The 22,121-nt window shown below is 44.9% G+C and overlaps 2 protein-coding genes and 1 pseudogene across 6 annotated transcripts in view; 2 read left to right on the top strand and 1 right to left on the bottom strand.

Moving 5' to 3' along the window:
• Positions 1-565, bottom strand: part of FBXL13 (F-box and leucine rich repeat protein 13) — a 244,710-nt gene extending 244,145 nt beyond the window's left edge. The window contains exon 1 of the mRNA XM_008258313.5: positions 432-565. Within this exon, the coding sequence (XP_008256535.3) occupies positions 432-506 (75 nt within the window). The 5' untranslated portion in view covers positions 507-565. The remainder of the gene's footprint in view (positions 1-431) is intronic.
• ARMC10 (armadillo repeat containing 10) lies at positions 505-21,637 on the top strand. Of its 5 annotated transcripts, XR_016231701.1 has the most exons (8): positions 505-1,063; positions 6,639-6,787; positions 10,187-10,321; positions 12,994-13,170; positions 16,257-16,473; positions 18,502-18,573; positions 19,999-20,327; positions 20,778-20,971. XR_016231701.1 is itself a non-coding variant. In XM_070071206.2 (6 exons), exons 1-6 carry the CDS (start codon positions 505-507, stop codon positions 20,251-20,253), a joined length of 1,347 nt encoding a protein of 448 aa, XP_069927307.2. In that variant the 3' UTR covers positions 20,254-21,637. The 5 variants fall into 5 exon arrangements, 2 of the variants coding, with proteins under 2 accessions (XP_069927307.2, XP_089185547.1); XR_011387394.2 differs by lacking the exon at positions 16,257-16,473 and having other exon boundaries at positions 20,778-21,637; XR_016231700.1 differs by having other exon boundaries at positions 19,999-21,637.
• On the top strand, positions 9,397-9,614 carry LOC149127533 (U2 spliceosomal RNA; annotated as a pseudogene).
• Positions 21,638-22,121: the final 484 nt, after the last annotated feature.

Below are 22,121 nucleotides of genomic sequence, written 5' to 3'. Positions count from 1 at the left end.
ACTACCCCAAGTGTTAACTCAGGAGCTCGGCTGCAGATTCGGACAGACCAAAGAAAAACAGCGCAGCCGACTGCAGACACACCTCTTTATTACGTTGGCACAGACGGGGGCATGTTGCACATCTATGATTGTATTTTTAAAATGACCAGCTATGGCTAAAAAAAAATAAATGACCGGGCTTGGCAGCAGTGACGACAGCGAGGGTGCCGTGTTTCTGAGAGCTGTCACCCCCTCTCGCCTTTCAGCCATCATCACCGCCCCCCCTCTCTTGGATACATACCTTCTGCCCAGACCACGGACTAGCTCAAATAACTCACCACCTACTCCCAACGGCGCGCCTCCCTCCCCGCCCACCGTTGACCCCTCCGGTCCCCCCTGCCTCCTCCCCTCCCCACAAAGGATGCGTGTCCGCCGCCACGTGGCTCCAGTACCTCGCAAACCTGAGGAATGTAATTCTCCTTGAAGTAGTTCCTCACCGTGGGGCTGGCGGTGCGGAGGGAGGCCATGGTCGCGGGCCTGACCCGGGAGCTGCGGCCCGCGGACTCACAGCGCCCGGCGAGGGAGGCGCCGAGCCACGGACAGGGGCGGAACGCGTCCCGGCGTTGCCCTGGAAACCGGAGAGTCGCGGGGGGCAGGGCCGGGGCGGCGGTCTCGCGTGCCGGCGGGAACCGAACCCCGCCTCAGGGCGGCGGGCAGGGCTCCCCTGAAGGCGCGAAGCCCGTGCAGCACCAGCCGGAGTCTGGTGCCCAGCCCGCCGGGAGGCAGCCTCGGGGGACCCGGAGTGGGTGGTTTTACGGTGTTAGCGGGGCGGCTTCCGGGAGGCGGAGCTCGGGCCGCTGTTTCCTCCCTCAGCTCAGCTGCGCTCCGGTGGCGTCAGGCCCCGCGCACGCTGCAGGCCTCCACCAGCCTTGTCCCAGCGGCGGCATGATCGGTGTCCGGCACGCGAGCTGGGTGGCGGCGGGCCTGGTCCTGGGGGCCGGCGCCTGCTACGGCATTTACTTGCTGACGCGGGGCCGGCGGCGCGGTGGCCGCGGGCTGGGGCCGCGCCGCTCGGGATCAGCTGGTGAGGCCACGGGGTGCGGGGGTCCATGCAGCGCCCCTGAGGCGGGGAGGGAGACAAACCGAGGAGTCGGCCGGGAGGAGGGGACGGGCTGGCGCGGTGGGGAAGCCGGGGGCTTGGGGGGCGGCTGTGCCTGGCCTTGGTGGGTGTGCAGGCCTGAGCTACCTCCCTGGTCTCCACGCCTTTGTTCTCAGCCCCGGGATGGAAAATTGGCCACCCGTGGAGAGTTTGGTGCTGCCCGGGCCTCACTTGAAAGCTTGCGCCGGGGCCGTGGCGGTCTGGAGGGATTCCCCTGGCCCCTGCGGGGGCCCAGAGCCACGTGCAGCACCCCCGGGAGAAGGCACCCGCCGTGGCGCCTATGAGGGGAGAGGGGCCTGGAAGTCGCGGTGGTCCAGCCCCTCACAGCTTGGTGCGTGCGTGTGGATGCGTGTGTGTTGTCTGCTCTCGAGGCATGCACCCTCCCGGCGGACAAGACTGGGATGAGGTTGCTGTCGGGAATCCTAGGTTTGCTAAATGTTCTGGAGAGAAAGTTCAGGCCCTGGAAACTGTTAGGGAAGTGGTTAAAAATAAAATGTGGGCGGGGGTTTCTTGGGACACCCGCCTCCCAGGCAGGCATACCTGGTTCCTCTATGCTCTACTCTGCTTCTAATCCAGCTTCCTGCTCAGCGTGCCCTGGGAGGCAGCAGGTGATGGCTCAAATACCTGGGTCCCTACCACTCACCTGGGAGACCCGGATGAAGTTCCTGGCTCTTGGCTGTTGGAGAGTGAACCAGCAGATGTAAAATCTATGGCCCTCTCTCTTTCTCTACCTTTCAAATAAGTAGATATTTAAAAAAAAATAGTAAAAATTTTAAAAATGGGTTGGTGCTGTGGCATAGTGGATAAAGCAGCCATCTGTAGCACCAGCAGCCCATTTGGGTGCTTGTTGGAGTCCAGCTGCTCTACTTCTGATCCAGCTCCCTGCTAATGCACCTGGAAGAGCAATGGAGCCATGGCCCACCCTGGTGCTTGGGCCTCTGCCGCCCATGTAGGAGAGCCAGATGAAGCTCCTGGCTCCTGGCTCCTGGCTTTGGACTGACCCAGCTCCAACCATTGTGGCCATTTGGGGGAATGAAACAGTAGATGGACAACCACTCTCCCACCCTCTTTTTGTAACTCTGCCTTTCAAATAAAATAAATCTTTAAAAAGAAAAAAAATCTAAACAATATTGCTGCATTAGCACTAAACCAGATTGCCTGGCACATCTCAGACAATGTGCTAATGGGATTGCAGAAGCAATTTGTATTCTTTTAACGTAGCCATGCGCATGCAACAGATTTCATGTTACAGACGTGTTCTCAAGAGAAATGTTAAGAAGACTTGACAGTAGCGTTGGCCACCTATAGTTCACCCTACAATCACTGGTAATTGGGGTGTTAGTTAATTGCCTTTACCCACAGACAATAAGATTTCTTTCCTTTGTGATAAAGCAAATAGTTAAAAATAGCTAGGCTAAACTCCCACAGAAATGGGGAGATGGGATCTTACTTCTTTTTTTTTTTTTTTTTTTTTTTTTTTTGACAGGCAGAGTGGATAGTGAGAGAGAGAGAGACAGAGAGAAAGGTCTTCCTTTTGCCGTTGGTTCACCCTCCAATGGCCGCCGCGGCCAGCGCGCTGCGGCCGGCGCACCGCGCTGATCCGATGGCAGGAGCCAGGAGCCAGGTGCTTTTCCTGGTCTCCCCATGGGGTGCAGGGCCCAAGCACCTGGGCCATCCTCCACTGCACTCCCTGGCCACAGCAGAGGGCTGGCCTGGAAGAGGGGCAACCGGGACAGAATCCGGCGCCCCGACCGGGACTAGAACCCGGTGTGCCGGCGCCGCTAGGCGGAGGATTAGCCTAGTGAGCCACGGCGCCGGCCGGGATCTTACTTCTTAATGACTGTATTTCAAAGAGATGGCTCCTCAGCCCTTAGAAAGACTCTTGTGTTGTAAAAATGGCTACAGACTTACTTAACACTTACTTAAAATTTTTTTTAATTGTCTTTTTATTTGAAAGGCACAGAGACAGAGATCTTCTATCCACTGGTTCACTTCCCCAGTGCTTGCACAGCCAGGGTTAGGCCAGACTGAAGCCAGGAACTGGGGACACAATCTAGGTCTCCCACATGGATGGCAGAGATCCAAGTACCTGAGCCATGGCCTGCTGCCTCCCAGGGAAGCTGGAATTGGAAACAGAGTTGAGACTTGAACCCAGGCACTGCAATATGGGGATCCAGGTTTCTCTAGAGGCAACCCAATTGTCTACCCCTTGCTAAGCTTTTTAAAAGGCTTACATTTATGACAAAGAGACAAAAGATAATTACATGTTGGCTCAAGGAATTGTTCTAAGAAAAGGGAGTGGGAGGGGTCTCTATCCTGTCACAAGGGAAAAACTTTTTTAATTTATATTTATCCTTACTAAATAAAGCCTAATTTATTGTCTTCCTCTGTGGGAGATTTTTGTGTAAGTACCTGGGGTGCTGGTCTGCGCTAACTTCTCACTTACGCTGATTCAACCTGATGAACACTGACAGTCTTACTTTTAAATTTAATTTTACCAATTCTCATAATCATCATTATCTTAGATCAGTCAACTTAAAAATAAGTTGTTTGTGGTCCCATCTTCCTGAAGCTACACCCTTGTCTTTGAAGAAGGCTTAAGAAATACCCACTTTGTCATCATCATCCTTTAGTTTTTAGAAGCTGATTTTTTCTCTGTCTTAAACTAAGAAATTTGTCATTCTTGTGCTGTTAAGACTATTTAAGAACATTGAAGAGGATGTAAACAGTCCCAAATCATTCAACAGCCTGATACCCAAACCTGATAAGGATAGCGTGAGAAACTACAATTAGTTATTAATAAATATATAAAAACATTACATCCTTATTAAGTATACCAGAGGATTAAAAAAATAAAACACCAAGTGAACATGCAAGGAGAATCATATTTAGAAACCTGTTCGTGTAATTTGTTGCATTAATACATGAAAAGCAAAAACCACATGGTGATCTCAAAATGGCATTAAAATATCAATTTTGGTCAAAATTTAATGGCAGGTTAGAAAAAAATGGGAGGCAGTGTTTTTCTTTTTTGTTTTTTGTTTTTATTTATTTGACAGAGTTAGTGAGAGAGAGAGAAAGGTCTTCCTTCTGTTGGTTCATCCCCCAAATGGCTGCCACAGCTGGAGCTACACCAATCCGAAGCCAGGAGCCAGGTGCCTCCTCCTGGTCTCCCATGTGGGTGCAGGGCCCAAGCACTTGGGGCATCCTCCACTGCCTTCCTGGGCCACAGCAGAGAGCTGGACTGGAAGAGGAGCAACCGGGACTAGAACCCAGCTCCCACATGGGATGCCGGCGCCACAGGTGGAGGATTAACCAAGTGAGCCACAGCGCCGGCCGGTGTTTTTGAAGAGCATCCATTGTACACCAGAAGTAAATCTGATGAGTAGTAGAGCACTAATAGTAGCTTTTCCAAACTCAAGAACAGGGGAAGTCTGCCCGCTGTCAGACTGTTGGCATTGTCTTGGCATCATAGGCATCGTAACAAGACAAAACAAGATAAGATGCATCAATATTAGAAAGGAGGTAGAACTATAATTTGTAAGTAGCATGATGATTTATTTGGAAGAATCAAAAGTAACTACTAGAAGCAGTAAGAGTTTAATAAAGTAACTTGAGTGCAAGATAAGTAAATCAATAGCTCCATCTATACAAACAATAGCCAGTTAAAATTTGTAATTGGAAAGATTTTACTCGTGGAAACTATAAGAACTTTCAAAACTGGAAAACATTTACCAAGAAGTCTATGTGAAAATAATTGTATTGAAATACCTAAGTCTACATGAATAGAGATTTCCTCGTTGGAAAGATTGTACACCATATTTTGAAACTTACCTGGCTATGTTACCATTTGGCAGTCACTTGTGATTGCCTTTGAGAAACGTAATTTCCCATTTCCTGGCGGGCTGACAACCCCTGAGCCACGGTTCTCTCAGTCTTGCTGACACAAAGCTCAGTGACACACAGTGTGAGACAGCCTCACCTGTGACGTAGTTCAAAAACAACGTAGAGGATGATCGCTATCCTCTAGAATTTTAAGTTTCTTATTTCTTACTCAAAAAATTAATACATGGTTTTTATTTAAAATTCAAGCAATGGAGAAGTTAAAATTTATTTACAAAATTAAAGGCTCATCATTGTGATATATAAAGAGGAATGGTGGTAAAGGAGGAGCAACAGATTGGGAATAAAATATCTGGATTCAAGAACCAGTTTTGTTATTAATCCGCTATAGGTCTTATTAATAACCATAACTAAAATACAGCAGGTACAATGTTCTAGACACAAAGAGGCTTTGAGGCAGGTGCTATTAATTCCCATTTAACGATGAGAAAACTGAAGCTTAGGTTAAGTTTCTCGCCTGATAAGAAACTTTACTGCAATGTGAATTAGTCACTTTGGCTCCCATAGCCTTGGCTTTGAACACACTGTATCGCCTACCTTCAAGTAGGAGGCTGGTGTCATGGTATAGCAAGTAAAACTGCCACCTGTGACCCCTGCATCTCATGTGGACTCTAGTTCATGTCCCAGCTGCTCCACTACCAATCCAGCTCCCTGCTAATGGCCTGGGAAAAGCAGTGGCAGATGGCCCAACTGTTTGGGCCTCTGTCACCCACAGGGGAGACCCAGATGAAGCTACAGGCCTCCTGGCTTTTCACTACATCTGAGGAGTGAACCAGAGGCTGGAAGATCTCTCTTTCTCTCTCCTTCTCTCTTTTTTTTTTCCTCTCTCTATTACTCTAGAAAAATTAATAAATAAATCTTTTTTTAAAAAATCTGTGTAGGAACCTTTGGAGCCAGCTAATAGTCTTAGAGCAACCCTTTTATTTACAGATGAGAAAACAGACCCAAAAATATGTTAATTAACTTGTTGACAACTTTGTATTTTCCTTTCTCTGGCCTCTGCTACTACCCCTATGACTCTAGGCAAATCCTTAAGTTATCCTGGTTTAACTCTCTTTGTGTGTAAATGTCCACAACAACGAGCACTGGCCAGGCGGAAGCCAAGAGCCTAGAACTCTATTCAAGTCTCTCACGCAGCTGGCAGAGACCCAAGTACTTGGGCCATCACTATTGCCTCCCACGGTGCACAATAGCAGGAAGCTGGATCAGAAGCAGAGCAGCCAAGACTCAAACCAGCACTCTGATATGGCTTCACATGCAGCAGTTTAACCCACTGTGCCACAATGTTGGCCCCCGAAAGGGTCTTCTAAGTCCTTTTTTCCATGAACTTTCTGAAACCCTCGTATTATTTGCACTCAGTGTTTTCCTGATAAGCCAAGTTAGTTAATTTCTTGATGTCTGTAAGCCCCAGATTTCTATCTGAAAATTGAGACTAATAACATGATCTCTCTAAGGTTGTTTGAGGATTAAATGAGATAAAGCATGTAAAGTTCATAGAACTGTCCCTGGCATCAGAATATGTGTTCAATATATATTTTTTAATTAAACAACTCACAGTGACTTTAAGTGAACTTTAAATAACTTTCTTCCTATGCAGAAGACTTAACCAGTGGTTCACATGATGATGTCCTAAATGCCAGCCAACTCCAGAAACTTCTTTACCTGCTCGAGTCCACTGAAGACCCTGTCATTACTGAAAGAGCTTTGGTCACTCTGGGTAACAGTGCAGCCTTTTCTGCTAACCAGGTAAGTACCCTAGTCCAAGCAAATGAGCTCCTCCCATTTTTACACACTCACAGTAATTGTGACCCTGGATAAGACACTTACCCTCCTAGAGCCTCAAGTATCCATACAGTGTGGCTATTCATACCTACAACATAGTGTTTGTTTATTTAAAGTGCACCCTAATAGTAATGCAGTTATTAATAGAATCTCAGGCCCCTGTGAAGTTAACCACTAGCATCACATTCATGGTAAGTGTATCTCGTTGACATTTAGCATTGTTTGACTTTTGTTTAAAAGGTTTATTTGTTTATTTTAAAGGCTGAGTTACAGAGAGGCAGAGGCAGAGAGAGAAAGAGAAGTCTTCCATCTCCTGGTTCACTCTCCAAATGGCTGCAACAGCCAGAGCCAGGCCAGTCCAAAGCCAGGAGCCAAGAGTTTCTTTCTGGTCTCCCATGTGGGTGCAGGGGCCAAGAGACTGTTTTTCCAGGCCATAACAGAGAGCTATGTCAGAAGTGGAGCAGCCATATCTTGAACTAGCACCCATATAGGATGCCAGCACTGCAGGCCAGGGCTTTAACCTGCTGTGCCACAGGACTGACCCCAAGTGACCTTTTAAGTTACTTAGAATTCAATAGTGCTTCAGTAAAACAGTTAAAGCATCTAACATTTAAGCACCTGCTTTAAGTGGTGTGTGGGTCTTACCAGTATGGTTCTGATGCAGGTGGTGCCTGGACCATACTCTGATACCCACTGATCAGTGTCAATGGTTTCTACAAATAGGACTTTTAAAAAATCTTTTTTTTAAGATTTATGTAGTTATTTATTTAAGAGTCAGAGCTACAGACAGAAAGAGGGAGAGACAGAGAGAAAGGTCTTCCATCCACTGCTTTATTCCTCAAATGGCCGCAACAGCCAGAGCTGGGCCAATATAAAGTCAGGAACCGGGATTTTCTTCTGGATCTCCAACATGGGTACAGGAGCCCAAGCACTTGGGCCATCTTCCACTGCTTTCCCAGGCCATGAACAGAGAGCTGGATTGGAAGAGGAGCAGCTGGGACTCAAACCAGCACCCATATGGAATGCCGACACTGCAGGCAGAGGCTTAGCCTACTATGCCACAGCGCCAGCCCCTACAAGTAAGGAGCACTAAAGGGCCCACTTGAATGCTTCCAGCTTTCATTCTAACTGGCCCCCACCCAACACGGAGAAAAAATGAAAAAAAAAAGTAATTTTTTTCAGCCAGTATCTTTGATTTTTTTTTTTAAGATTTTATTTATTTATTTGAGAGTTGGAGTTATAGACAGTGAGAGGGAAAGACAGAAAGAAAGGTCTTCCTTCTGTTGGTTCACTCCCCAAATGGCCGCAATGGCTGGAGCTATGCCGATCCAAAGCCAGGAGCCAGGTGCTTCTTCCTGGTCTCCCATGCAGGTGCAGGGGCCCAAGCACTTGGGCCATCCTCCACTGCTTTCTCAGGCCACAGCAGAGAGCTGGACTGGAAGAGGAGCAGCTGAGACTAGAACCCGGTGCCCATATGGGATGCTGGCACCACAGGTGGAGTATTAACCTACTGCACCATGGTGCCAGCCCCTCAGCCAGTACCTTTGTTAACATTGTCATAAATGCAGAAGTACTTTGAATTTATACTGTATTCACTCCAGTTTTCTCAAGAATGGCAAGGGTGATTGTAAAGCTTTAGAAATCATAGGCAAATAGCTACACAGAATGTTCATGCATTATTCTACTCTTTCAGTTGCAAGTCAGGACTCAACATAAATTATTGTAAGCCAAAATGGGGGAAAATACCAATGTCAGTTAACGTGGACATCTAAGTATAGCGTTGGTTCCAGGCACGATGGAATCCAGGTCAGGGTTTCAGGTAGAGTTATCAGAGCGTTTTTTTCCACATTGTTTGGCTTTGCGGGGCCTCTTTCTTTTGCTCTTTGCCTCTCTTGCCACAAAGAGTTTTGCTTCACAGGAAAGAAAGCCCCTGGCTTCTCAAGCCTTCATCTCTGTAGCTTATGATCCCCAAGATAGCACATTCTACTAGGATCAAGTGCCAGTGCTTTGTATCAGTCTCTAGAGCAAGGGATGTGGACCACGGCAGGGAGGCCTGGCTCACATGTACATCCCACAGCCACGTAGCAGGAACGGACTTAGACACCACTGGCCAACAGTCCCACCAGGGACTATGTGGGGTGGAGGGGTGCCACATCTGCCCCTGTAGAAAGAGGCAGTAGGCAAACAAAAAACAGTAGATGGTGACTAAATTGCTAGCCTGCCTATATTGGAGTATTTCTGAAGGCATAGTTTTCTTTGCCTCTGAAACAAGTTATTGTCAGACGGGTCAGTATCCACAGACAGTATGGTGCCTTGATCTATGTTACAGTACAGTTGTTTGTTCTTTAGTAAGAAGGCGCCTCCCACCTCCACCCTACCCCCGCCATGACTGAATGTCTCTGAGAGAAGCTGGAATTGCAGAAGGGAAATTTTCTTTTTCTCTCAATGCTCAGCCTGTTAACAGTATAGTGCAGTAGATGACAGCAGTCACGTTCCTTTTCTGATGGGATGACCCCATCGTGGCAGGGCAGGACTCATTGTCAGTTTATTTTTCCTGTTAATTAAAGCAGTCGATCGCTTCTCGGCCTTTTGGCTAAGATCAAGTGTAGCAGTCGATACTTCTTTCAATGTTAGGGTGAAAGATACATGGTAACAGTGTTATAGTGAGTCCTGAGAAACCCAGGAAATTGTTCCTTTGAAAATTTGGATACCATTTTTCAAACTGCGTAGAGCTCCAGTTCTGCAAGATGTTACTGTCTTTCTTCCCACCACTGAAAAATGGTCCTCTTTTTTTTTTTTTTTTTTTTTTTACAGTTCACAGAAGTCAGTACCTGCCTCTTAGAGATTCCCAGTACACATGAACGTATTAATGCCTCACAGTAAAAAATGCTTCATCTTGTAATACCCAGATTTTCACAAGCTTACATAGTTGTAGGACGTCCCCCCTTTTTCGAACTGTCTGTCAGTATCTTGAGGGATTGTGTTACAAAGAACATGTTAGTAAAACACCACTTTAATATTCTAAATCATAACACTTTTCCAAGTTTTCTTATACCAGAGAAGTCATATGTCATTTCAAAGTAAGATAACACTGGGAATTGCTTTGAGATCACTACAGAAACTTGGCAAATAGTGTATCTCCATGCTGTGTTTTAAATAAGTATCTCAGTAATTCTGTTTTCAGTTGATTTTATTGCTTACTAAATTGTGAGTAGTGGATTTTTTTTAGAAAGAGAAATTGCAGATTTATGTTTGGGAGAGGTATTTCTAAAACTCATTAACTTTTAATTGTATTCGTGAATGTAGAAAATTCAATGAAGCAGATGCGTACTGAAGTCCTGGCCCTGTTTTTTGCCCTCGTAGGCCATTATTCGTGAATTGGGTGGTATCCCAGTTGTCGGAAACAAACTCGACAATCCCAACCAGAGCATTAAAGAGAAAGCCTTAAATGCACTAAATAACCTGAGTGTGAATGTCGAAAATCAAGTCAAGATAAAGGTAAGCCGCTGGAAATCACCAGTGAATAAGGTTTTCCTTAAATGAAAGCAAAAGTAACAAAAAGGTAAGTGATGAAACTTTTAAGAGATTGCCCTTTAAAACTCTGTGGCCAGGAGGTACCGTTAGAGGAATGGAGAGTAGGGCAGAGAAGGAACCATCCAATTAAGAGCTACAATGGACTTTGAAGTGGGACTTCAGTTTAATCCAAGGACGTTAAAGGAACCAGTAGAGAGTCAGGTAACATCAACAGGGAGACACAATAAAGTAGAAAATTACGTTAAAATGCAACATTTATCTAGAGCATCTACTCTATAGTACAGAGTACAGAAGTGAACATGATACAGCTTTTGTTCTAAGAAAGCTACAGAGAAGTGCTTTAAAGAAAAATGTAGGGGGCTGCGCTATGGCATAAGAGGTTAAGCCTCTGCCCATGGTGCTGGCATCCTGTATGGGCACTGGTTCAAGTCCTGGTTGCTCCTCTTCTGATCCAGCTCACTGCTATGGCCTGAGAAAGCAGTGGAGGATGGCCCAGGTGCTTGGCCCCTGCACCCACATTGGAAGATATGGAAGAAGCTCCTGGCTCCTGGCTTCAGATTGGCTCAGCTCCAACCATTGCAACCATTTGGGGAGTAAACAAGGGGATGGAAGACCTCTCTCTCTGTCTCCCTCTCTCTGCAACTCTACCTCTCAAACAAATAAATAAATCTTAAAAAAAAAAAAAGAAAAATTTAAGTACAACACTGTCCAGTACGTAGAAAGGAGAGAGCCCTTTGAAGAGTTTCTGTAAGAAGTAGATTCTTACTTTACTGTTAAGAATGTCCAAGGTTTCTACAGATGGAGTTAGGAAAAGTGAGAATTCCAAGAAAAAGAAACAAGGTGAGGTGGACACAGCTCCACGAATAACAGAGCTGGCCCACTTGATGATCTCGCTAGCCTGGAAGCAGTGAAAAGCTTCCAATGTAAGAATGTAGGTGTTCATCACATTTTAGGAAATGCTTTGAGAGATATCAGCATCTTAAGAAGAAATGGGATTTATAAAGAGCTAAAGAAATGTCATTTTTAAAAAGAATAATTATTTGTGAACAAACAACTAGTATATGTAATTTATTATTTTTTAAAGGAAGTTGTTTTATTTTTAATTTCTTTGAAAACCAGAGAGACAAACAGATTTTCTATCTGATGGTTCATTCCCCAAATGACTTATGATACCTAGGCTGAGCCAGTCCAAAGCCAAGACCCTGGGACTCAGTTGAGGTCTCTCACATGGGTAGCAGGGACACAAGCTCTTGAGCCATCACCTGCTGCCTCCCAGAGTGCACGTTAGCAGGAAGCTGGAATCAGGAGTTGAATTAAGACTTGAACCCAGGCACTCCACTAGGGTATGCAGCTTCTGTGGTGACATGGAGAAATTGGGGGATTTTTTTTTTATTAATGATGGTCGATGGGATAATTGGTAATTTCCTAGCACTTCAAATTGGGAAAATTTTGTTACCTGTTTGAACTTTTGGTAGAGTTCAGATTTAGTTGGGTGAATGCCACCTATTTGTGAAACATTGTTAAATCAGATCATGGCCATACATAGAAAACAGTTTCAGAAAACTTTCCAACATACTTTATATCATCCTGGGCTTAATTTCTCATATATGAAGTAGGAATAGATCCTGGATTGCAATATACTTTTTGCCAGTGGTAGCTAACAATACTATGAAAGGGTATATCATATAAATATGCACTTAGGTAATTAAGGAGAACTTTGCACCAAATATAACTTTATTCTGTTTATCCTATTTCACTTTGACCCCCCATTCTTTTTTTTAAGATTTATTTATTTATTTATTTATTTGAAAGGCAGTGTGGAAGTGGGAAGGGAGGCAGAGAGAAGGAGAGAGAGAGATCTTCCATCTGCTGGTTCACTCCCCAGATAAACTCCCCAGGTCTGGCCCAGGACCAAGCCAGAAGCCAGGAACTCCATCCCCGTTTCCACATGGGTGGCAGGGCCCCAAGCAGTTGGGCTATCATCTGCTACTTTCCCAGGCACATTAGCAGGGAAGTTGATCAAAAGCAGAGCAGCTGGGACTCAAACCAGCACTCCCATTTGGGATGCCAGTATCACCAGCGGTATCACAAGTGGCAGCTTACACCTCTGCACCACAACACTGACTCCTTGACTGGCATTCTGTGCTGACATGGTGTACTCTCTAGACCCTATTGGTAAGGCACCTAACAAGATACAGTATAGCCTCACACATCTTCCTTCCTGATCATGGCAAAACAAAAAGTTGAACTGAGTTGAGAGACCCTCAACCCCAACAAGAGAGAGTTGAGAGCATGAGCTCTGGGCATGGACATTGCTCCCCATCCTGTTGGCTGACAGGGGGTAGGGGACCCACGTTCCTTGAAGTTCTAGTCTTTGTCTGTAAGCCAGCAGATGCAGCACCCACCTGATTAAAGTCGATTTCAGGATTAAGTGAGGTTTAGTGGCAAAACGCATAGCATCATGCCTGGCATTCACAAAGGTGGCTTGGAAAAGCCTCTACACTTTGAGGTCATCTTTTCCAAGGAGCCGCTTCCACCCAGAGCCCTTGCCCTCCTCCCCTGTGTGGAAAAGTGACTGCTTCACACAAGAACACCAGGGTTGCTCACTTGCTCACTGTTTTCCCTGCTGCCTTCAGATGTACATCCATCAAGTCTGTGAGGATGTCTTGTCTGGCCCCCTGAACTCCGCTGTACAACTGGCTGGACTAAGACTCTTAACAAACATGACCGTGACCAACGACCACCAGCACATGCTGAGCAGTTACATTACAGACCTGTTCCACGTGCTACTCGCTGGAAACGGACACACCAAGGTATGCAGGGATCATTACTCAAAGGGCAAAGAGCTGGTGCATCAGCCTACCCAAACTGAAGTTGAGTATCAGGTATCTCAAGTTGGTATCCCTCAAAAAAGAGAAAGTTCAGTCAAGGTTTGTTAAAAATGTGCCCAAGACAGTATATTATTTTTGCAAAATTAGTAAAAATCACGCATAATCCCTAACCAATAGATTGGTGTGTCGCTCCCCCTCTTCGTGGAGGAACAACACAGGACCCTGCACTGTTCTTTTGTCTGCTCGGCCCTTCCCGGGTTTGCTGCTGGTTCTTCCCGGGTTGGCTACCGTCCCTTCCACCTCCGTGGAGGGGCGGGCCCCCCTGCCACTTTCCCCACTTCCGCGGGGGAGCGGCACACCGCCGGCTGGCTCTCTTGGGGGCTGCTCAGATGTTATCCGGGTGTTCCCCTTAGATGTTCCTCGTGCATGTTGTCCCTCTCCTCCTTTATAGTCCTCTTCCACCAATCCCAACTCTGCTACCCACACGCCGAGTACGCTGCTCTCCTCCAATCAGGAGCAGGATCAGCTCCTGCAGGTCATCACTCAAGTTGGCGAGAGGCAGCTGCATAGAAGTTGTTTACTCCTCTCCCAGCGCCATATTGTGGGAGACAGATGCATAGAATAAGTCTTAATTCCAGTAACTTAGTCTAGTCCGAGTTGCTCCCCACATTGGTGTTCATTCGGTTTTCTGAGAATCAGTAAAATTACCTTTATGTGAAGTGAAGTAGCTAACTTTTACCCCCAAACATACAAACATTGTGGTAAAAAGGTTTCTTTGAATGGTAATAGTGGTTAGCTGAATTTTTTTTTTTTTTTGTCTTACTTCAGGCTTAAAACATTTTTCTGATTCAGCCATTAACTTGTTGAAAATCTTTCTAAAACCACTTTGAAGCTGTAGGAAGTGAAGCGGATGTGTGAAGGCTGTCTCGGTGCCTCACATTGTTCAGTCATGCAGACGTAGGAGGCCACAGAGACAGAGCTGAATTAGGATGGGATACCTCAGGAGACGCCTATGAACGTTTCCTGACTCCGTCGTATTACTGCGCATGATCTCATTGCCTGTTTTCAAGAGAAGAACTAAAATGTAGGTTCATCAAACATTCTGGTAGTTGGGTTGGCTGTTCCTCAGGGTTTTACCCTATCTGCGGTCACTGCAGTTACCTCTGAGGCTACCAAGATGTGATTACAGGAGGGCCTCACTGCACAAGCAGCCCTGCTTCTGTGTGACAGAGGGCTTTGTGTATGGGCCCTCTACCTGTCCCCCAGCCAGACCTACTTGGACATGGCCCAGGCTGCACACGAAGGCATTCCAAATTAGATGTAAGAGTTAGTCCTTCTCCAGTAACACTGCTCCGTCTCCAGCCAGCGTCCAATATGCCCCCATCGGCAGCTCTCTTTCCAGTGGGGCAAGATGACTTCCAGCCGAGTCCCCTCCGCACCTCCTTTCCTCTTCGTTCCATGGTGTTGCCGTACTAGGAAAACTGCTCCTTTGCCTGTCTCTACACTGCGTTCCCCAAGCCTCCAGGAGGAACATGGAGTTCAGAGGCAGGCAGGTCTGGCCTTGGGCGTATATATATTTCTGTCTATGTTTTCATATATTTTACAATTTTATAAAAGGTGACTCACACCACAATAATAGTATTTCTGTTTTTGTTTTGTTTTTCCATTACATTACCTAATAGATTGCTGGGATAGAAAAAAAATTTTTTTTGATCTACCTGGGAGCATAGCCACCATTATAATGTCATTTCTCCATAAAATTTGAGTGTAAAATTCCCAACTTACAAATAAACTTTTAAACAGTCATATCTTTGATAGTGGGAAAATATATCTATTTTAGATTGTCTTAGTAAATAACCACCAAAATGACTTTAAAAATCATATTTTTCTTAAAGCCATGATCTCACTTTACTTTTTTAAAAAAATTAATTTAGTTAATTGAGAGCAGAAGCATAGACAGACAGAGCCCCCATCTTCTGGTTCCTTCCCCAAATGCCCACAACAGCTCCTGGTCAGGCCAAAGGAGGGAGTCAGGGTCTCAGTCCAGGTTTCCCATGTAGGTGGCAAAGACTCAAGTACTTGAGCCATCACCACTTCCTCCCAGGGTGTGCATTAGCAGGAAGCAGGAATCAGGAGCAGAGTAAGGACCTGAACCTAGGCGCTCTGATATGGTTTGTGGGCATCCCAAACAGCATCTTAATTGCTGCACGAAACATTCACCCCCTTACTTTATTTTTAAATAACATTTTTATATACTTGTTATTTTATTATATGCTTTGTTATATACTTTTTATTTTTATTATATACTTTATACTTGTTATATTTTTATATACTTGTTATACCTTAATATATACTTGTTGTATACAAATTGTGGAAGATTTAGATGAGTAAACCGTGTGTTTGCTACATTGCAAGGAGAGTGAATAAATCTAACAGATTAAAAATAAATGTCTTAGAGTCACCACAAGATGGCATGCGTGACTAAAGGGAAAAAGCAGGCCTCACTATGGTTTCAAACCAATATATGTATTTAATTATATGTATTTAATACACATTTAATCTATAGTTGTCTTCCACATTTCACTCCCTTCTCCCAAGAATAGCAACATCAATGTTTTCTACAGGATACTATTGTATACCTGCCCTCCTTGACTGCTGGTGAATCTTTCTATTCTATTCTATTCTATTCTATTCTATTCTAATTTATTTGAGAGGCAGAATTACAGAGAGAGAGAGAGGGAGAGACAGAGAGAGAAGTCTTCTATCCATCAGTTCACTCCTCAAATGACCACAACTGCCAGAGCTGGGCTGATCTGAAGCCAGGAGCCAGGAGCTTCTTCTGGGTCTCCCACGCAGGTGCAGGGGCCCAAGCACTTGAGTCATCTTCCACTGCTTTCCCAAGCCATAACAGAGAGCTGGATTGGAAGAGGAGCAGGCAGGATAGGAGCCAGCACGCATATGGCATGCTGGTTGGTCTTTGCTAGATTCTATATTGACTTTCTATAGCTTATTTCATAGATTCAGGACTATCCAATTTCTTAATTCTCATTCCTGTTTTCCTACTCAAGACTTCATTGACTGTGGAGGCACGTTTCTACCTGACACGTATTCTTGGTGCTGCTGACCACCAGATACACCAGATGAGATGTGACAGTGAGCGCGCTACAGAGGGTCAGAGTCTACCTGGTTCACCTTCAGAGGCCATCATTTATTTATGAGGAGAGTCTGCCTGAAAGACAATGATCTCTGCACATACAAGAAGCATTACCAGGAGTCAGGCCTCAGGTCTGAGATGGGCTGCTAGGATGCTGGTTTTTGTTCTAATCTGGCTCCTTTATTTCTGCAGTGTTTGAAATGATGACCACGTATTGTTAGCCTTATAAAAACTTTTTAAAAAATCATTGATAAAACAATTTAATTAACCAAAGCCTTGTATCCTTCTACTTCATAAATAAATGAGTAGGTACAACATGAACAAAGGCATTGTGAGTATACAATACAGGGTATATGCCTAAAGACCAAAAATAATAAGCATTTCTGGTCATGAAAATATGAGTGAACTTTTTTCTTTGTGTTTTTCCATAATTACAAATAATGCTTTAGATGGTAAACGTCTCTTGCCTTTATAATCAAAAGTTTTATAAACAACCTGCTTCCTTTCTAGGAAGCGCATCTGTCACCTCTCCCTGACTTTAGCATCCCTCCACTCCTCACTTTAATTTCAAGTACAAGGGATCTTGCAAAAGTTCATGGAAAATACACACTATAAAAAGCTATGCATTGATTTCAGAAGTTTTTGCATCAAAATAAACCTTTTTTAATTCCACTTTCCCATGAACATTTTGAAGTCCCCTCCTATCTTCTACAACAGTGTGGTTTCACCCTGGCCTGTTTTTAAAAGAGGAACTCTATTAGAAAGTTTTTATTATTGACTTTTTAGAAATAAGAGAAGAGTTTTGACATTTTGGCTAGTCAATTATTCAGTAACATTTGTTTGCTGATAACATCACTGTGCCCATTTAAATGGCTGTAAAACATTTTTCACAACAAAAAGAGATAACCTTAAAGAATCATGGTGCCAGCGCCGCGGCTCAACAGGCTAATCCACTGTCTTGCGGCGCCGGCACACCGGGTTCTAGTCCTGGTCGGGGCGCCGGATTCTGTCCCGGTTGCCCCTCTTCCAGGCCAGCTCTCTGCTATGGCCCCGGAGGGCAGTGGAGGATGGCCCAAGTCCTTGGTCCCTGCACCCCTTGGGAGACCAGGAGAAACACCTGGCTCCTGGCTTCAGATCAGCGCGGTGCGCCAGCCACGGCAGCCATTGGAGGGTGAACCAACAGCAAAGGAAGACCTTTCTCTCTGTCTCTCTCTCTCACTATCCACTCTGCCTATCAAAAAAATAAAAAAATTAATTAATTAAAAAAATAAAAAAAAGAATCATGGTAACCTACTAAAATGAAAAAGGCCACATTGTTACTGGTCTCGGTAACCAAATTTTATACATTTTAAGCAGAAATGAACTGAGATTTGAGTTGGTTTGTTGGTGATTCTAAAGATCTTACTTCATTTGTCAGTAATATAATAAAGAACACTTAATGTGTTGTTTATAATGAATTAGGAATGTGTCTGAGGGAGGGGTGAATTATGAAGAAAGTCACAATATGAGGGCACTTCAAAAATTTGTAGAGCGTGAAATTAAAAGGTAAGTTTATTTTGGTGCCAAAAAGCATGGATTTCAAAAGTATTTTTGCACCAAAATAAACATCTTTTAAAATTTTTATTAGTTATTTTTAATATTTACTTATTTATTTTAAAGGTAGAGTTAGAGAGAGAGAGAGAGAATCTTCCATCCACTGGGTTCACTCCCCAGATGGCCACAGTGGCCAGGGCTGGGACTCCTTCTGGATCTCCCACTGGGTACCAGGGACCCAAGTGCTTGGGTCATCTGCTGCTGCTTGCCCAGGTGCATTAGCCTGGTGCTAGATTAGAAGCAGAGCGGCCAGGACTCCAACTTGCTCTCGTATGGGATGCTAGAGTCACATTGGCCGCTTAACCCCCTGTGCCACACTGCTGGAAAATCAGCATTGTGTGCCAGAAAAAACCAGGTTGGCAGAAGATGGCTGTGCAGTGAGTGCTGTGAGAGCAGTGCCAAGTTTTGTAGGAGTTCATTTGATGTGCAAGGAATTATGAAGGCTCCGTGGAGTACAGAGGATGACCGAGGTCCTGGAGGGCAGGTGGACACACTGAGGGGACAGCGTGCTAGGAAGAGAGAAAGTGTGCTTGCTGGTCTGAAATAAACCAATATTCTTATTTCAGGTTCAAGTTTTGAAACTGATTGTAAATTTGTCTGAAAATCCAGCTATGACAGAAGGACTGCTTACTGCCCAAGTAAGTACCCTGCATACTTTTCTTAAAGATTTGTTTGTTTGTTTGTTTGTTTCTTTGAAAGGTAGAGGAACAGAGAGAGAGAGAAGAAATCTTCCATCTGGTGCTGGATCTAACACCCAGGGCTGGGCCATGCTGAAGCCAGGAATCTGAAACTCCATCTGGATCTTCCACGTGTGGGAGGCAGGGGCCCAAGCACTTGGACCATCTTCCTCTGCTTTCCTGGATGCCTAAGCTGCAGCTGGATAGAAAGCAGAGCAACTGGGATTCAAACTGGTGCTCCAATAAAGGGTTGCCAGTGTCACAGGCGGCGGCTTAACCCACTCTGCTACAACACCAGCCCCTGGCTTACATATCTTTTTGTAAACACGTAGATCTGGGCCGGCACCACGGCTCAGTAGGCTAATCCTCTGCTTGCGGCACCGGCACCCCAAGTTCTAGTCCCGGTTGGGGCGCTGGATTCTGTCCCGGTTGCTCCTCATTCCAGCTCTCTGCTGTGGCCCAGGAGTGCAGTGGAGGATGGCCCAAGTGCTTGGGCCCTGCACCTGCATAGGAGACCAGGAGAAGCACCTGGCTCCTGGCTTTGGATCATCGCAGTGCGCTGGCTGCAGCGGTCGTTGGAGGGTGAACCAACAGAAAAAAGGAAGACCTTTCTCTCTCTCTCTCACTGTCCACTCTGCCTGTCAAAAAACAAACAAACAAACAAACAAACAAAAAAAAACCATAGATTTGAACAGATCTGGAAAGACTTAATCCAAAAATACTAAGAGAGATGATCTGTGAAAAATAATATAATAGGTGATTTTCAGTTCTCTTTTCATATATGACTTTTCTAAATTTTCTGCAAGTGTATTTTACTTTAAAGTTCTCCCTCGCAACAATGAATTATCATTTTTCTGTCTCTAAACAGTTTTGGGTATACCTATGGCATCACACCTCTTAGAGGTGGCCTGTTTTAATGCACACACATCTTAGCGTCCACTGAAACACAGTATGGAGTCCCCTGCTGAGACACACCAACAAGCCCTTGGCACTCGCTCTCATAGATTTTACAGTGTAGTGGAAAGACCAAATACCGAACAAGCGAGCAGGAGCATTAAAAGCTGTGGCAGGGGCTCTGAAGGAAGCAGAAGGGATGCCAAGGTACAGTGGAGCTCAGCTCCTGTAGCAGGGGCACCTGCACCCACGTCTGCTCTCCCTTCTCCCCCTCTGGGCCCCAGTGTCTGGGCAGTAAATACTTGATGGATTAGTGATTAGCTGAGAAGTAGAAGATGGATCTTAGAAAGAAAATGGATATTTTTCCAAATGACTACACACTGGGATTCCAAGAAAATTGTATATTAAAGTTAATATTCCCACGGGAGATTTAAAATGCAACACTTTGCACACAGCTGTACTGTGTGATGATGACACTGTTTCCCGTTTCAGGTGGACTCATCATTCCTTGCTCTGTACGACGGCCACGTGGCAAAGGAGATTCTTCTTCGAGTCCTTACACTGTTTCAGAACATAAATAACTGCCTCAAAACGGGAGGCCGCTTAGCCATTCGGCCACCCTCCCCTCAGGGTTCACTGTCTCTCCTGTTGTACGGAGAAGAGTGTGCCCAGAAAATGAGAGCGCTGGCTTCTCACCAAGATGCGGACGTGCAAGAGAAGGCCGTGACAATCATACCAGAATTCTGATGGCTCGGTCCTGTTTTTCCAAGGAATATTGCAGTCTGGAAGCAACATACGTACACCTATTTTCCATTTTCCTGGTACGGGCTTCCAGCTTCTGAAGTTAACCAGTAAATAGCATATTTCATCATTTGCACACTACAGATTAAGCATCCCTCATTTAACGTGCTTTAAAAATTCAGATTTGGGGGCATTTTTAAGGTTTTAAGATTAGGCATTCTCAACAATGAAGTTTATGCAAGTAATCCGAAAAACTCCCAGAGAGAAACACTCAGGTCACGAGTGTTTTGGAAAAGGAATACGTGTATGTTACCATGGTCTTCAGGTTTACTTTGGACCATTTTACTGAATATCACAGCTTGCATGGATATCACCTGGTTTTGCTTTGCTTACAGGAAGGGGCGGTGGCCTTTTCGTGTATAAGCTGCCCTCTGCTGTTGGGGTGATCTGCGGGTAACCCTCTGAGACAGCACTGGCACGTGACCAGTCCTTGTTTTACAGCTGCCCCGGGAATGACCTTGTTCTTTCAGGAGCAGTGAGATCCTGAGCTCCGGAGTCCACCTGGCAACCCAGCCATACTGCTTTCAAGAGGCCTGTTGCAGTCATGAAAATCCATTCTCACCACTTCCTGACAATGAAAACTCCACTCTTGGTAGAGAGTTTCTTAGGTGCTAACCCCCTGCCATTCAGTGTGCCAGAAGGTAAAGATGTCACATGCAGACTACTGGGATTAATCAAAATGTGCATCCATAAGCAACTGGCTGTATTAGTTATCCCATTTTTAATTATTGAAGCAGCTGTGCTGAATGTGCTGCAGAAGACACCTATGAAATATGGTTGTTTTTAAAACATGCATTGTGAAAGATGTATAATATCCTGTGTGTGTGTGTGTGTGTGTGTGTGTGTGTAATATATGCTGGGGCTAGCATTGTGGCACAGCAGGTGAAGCTGTTGGCTGCGATGCTAGCTTCTCAATATGAATACCAGTTCCTGTCTTGGCTGCTCCACTTCCAATTCAGCTCCCTACTAATGGCCTGGGAAAAACAACAGCAGATGGCCCAGGTACTTGGACCACTGCCACCCACATAGGATACCTGGATGAAGCTCCTGGCTCCTGGCTTCATCCTGGCTTAGCCCTGATCATTGGGGCCACTTAGTGAACCAACTGATGGAAGACCTTTCTGTCTCCCTCAATCTCTAATTTTTTAAATAAATAATTTTTTTTAAAAAAAATATGCTTACATATGAACAGAACATCTCTGGAATGATATTCAAACTCCTGGGAGTGAGATTGGGACATGACTTTTCCATGTATACACCTTCTATTAGCATATTTTTACTCTGAGCATAAATTGTATAATTTTTTAATAAAAAGGAAAAAAATGACAAAGCTTATGTATTCTCTCCCCTTAATTGAATAAGAAAATTTCTCAACTATTATCTTTATAAATAGTACTTCCATTCCATAAGCTACTGCAACAACATGAGGTATCTGAATTCAGCAAAGATGTATAATACTCAGGTTCACAGCCTCCATCATGCTTTGCATGAAGTAAACAAGGTGCAAGCAGAAGCTTCAGCACTCATGTATCCATGACAGAGCTTCAAGGATACTGTAAGTTCCACTTATGAATACATAGGCACAAGCCTGGTACAGGACACAAAGTCACAATCTTCAATAAGAAGAGTGTGTGTTCTCAGGGTTATCCCGCAACAGAAATCAGACTCAAGAAACACTTTTCATGGGAGAAAAAGGGTTCAGTAGAAAATGAAAAATGGAGATTTCCAGTAGGCTGCAGTGGTTATGTAACATGGTGGCTAAGAATACTACTTGCATATATTGGCGACACATAAGTAGCCGCTGAAAGGCACAT

This window comes from Oryctolagus cuniculus, chromosome 3, assembly GCF_051225735.1.
Source record: "Oryctolagus cuniculus isolate XC-2025 breed Fujian yellow rabbit chromosome 3, ASM5122573v1, whole genome shotgun sequence".
Lineage (NCBI taxonomy): Eukaryota > Metazoa > Chordata > Mammalia > Lagomorpha > Leporidae > Oryctolagus > Oryctolagus cuniculus.
This window is presented reverse-complemented; position numbering and strand designations above follow the sequence as displayed.

Excerpts from the sequence above, each read along its gene's own strand:
- ARMC10 (XM_070071206.2), top strand. The coding sequence starts at position 505 with ATGGTCGCGGGCCTGACCCGGGAGCTGCGGCCCGCGGACTCACAGCGC. Across the intron at positions 13,171-18,501 it reads CTGGAAACGGACACACCAAG|GTTCAAGTTTTGAAACTGAT; the intron begins GTATGCAGGGAT and ends TTCTTATTTCAG. Across the intron at positions 18,574-19,998 it reads AAGGACTGCTTACTGCCCAA|GTGGACTCATCATTCCTTGC; the intron begins GTAAGTACCCTG and ends TTCCCGTTTCAG.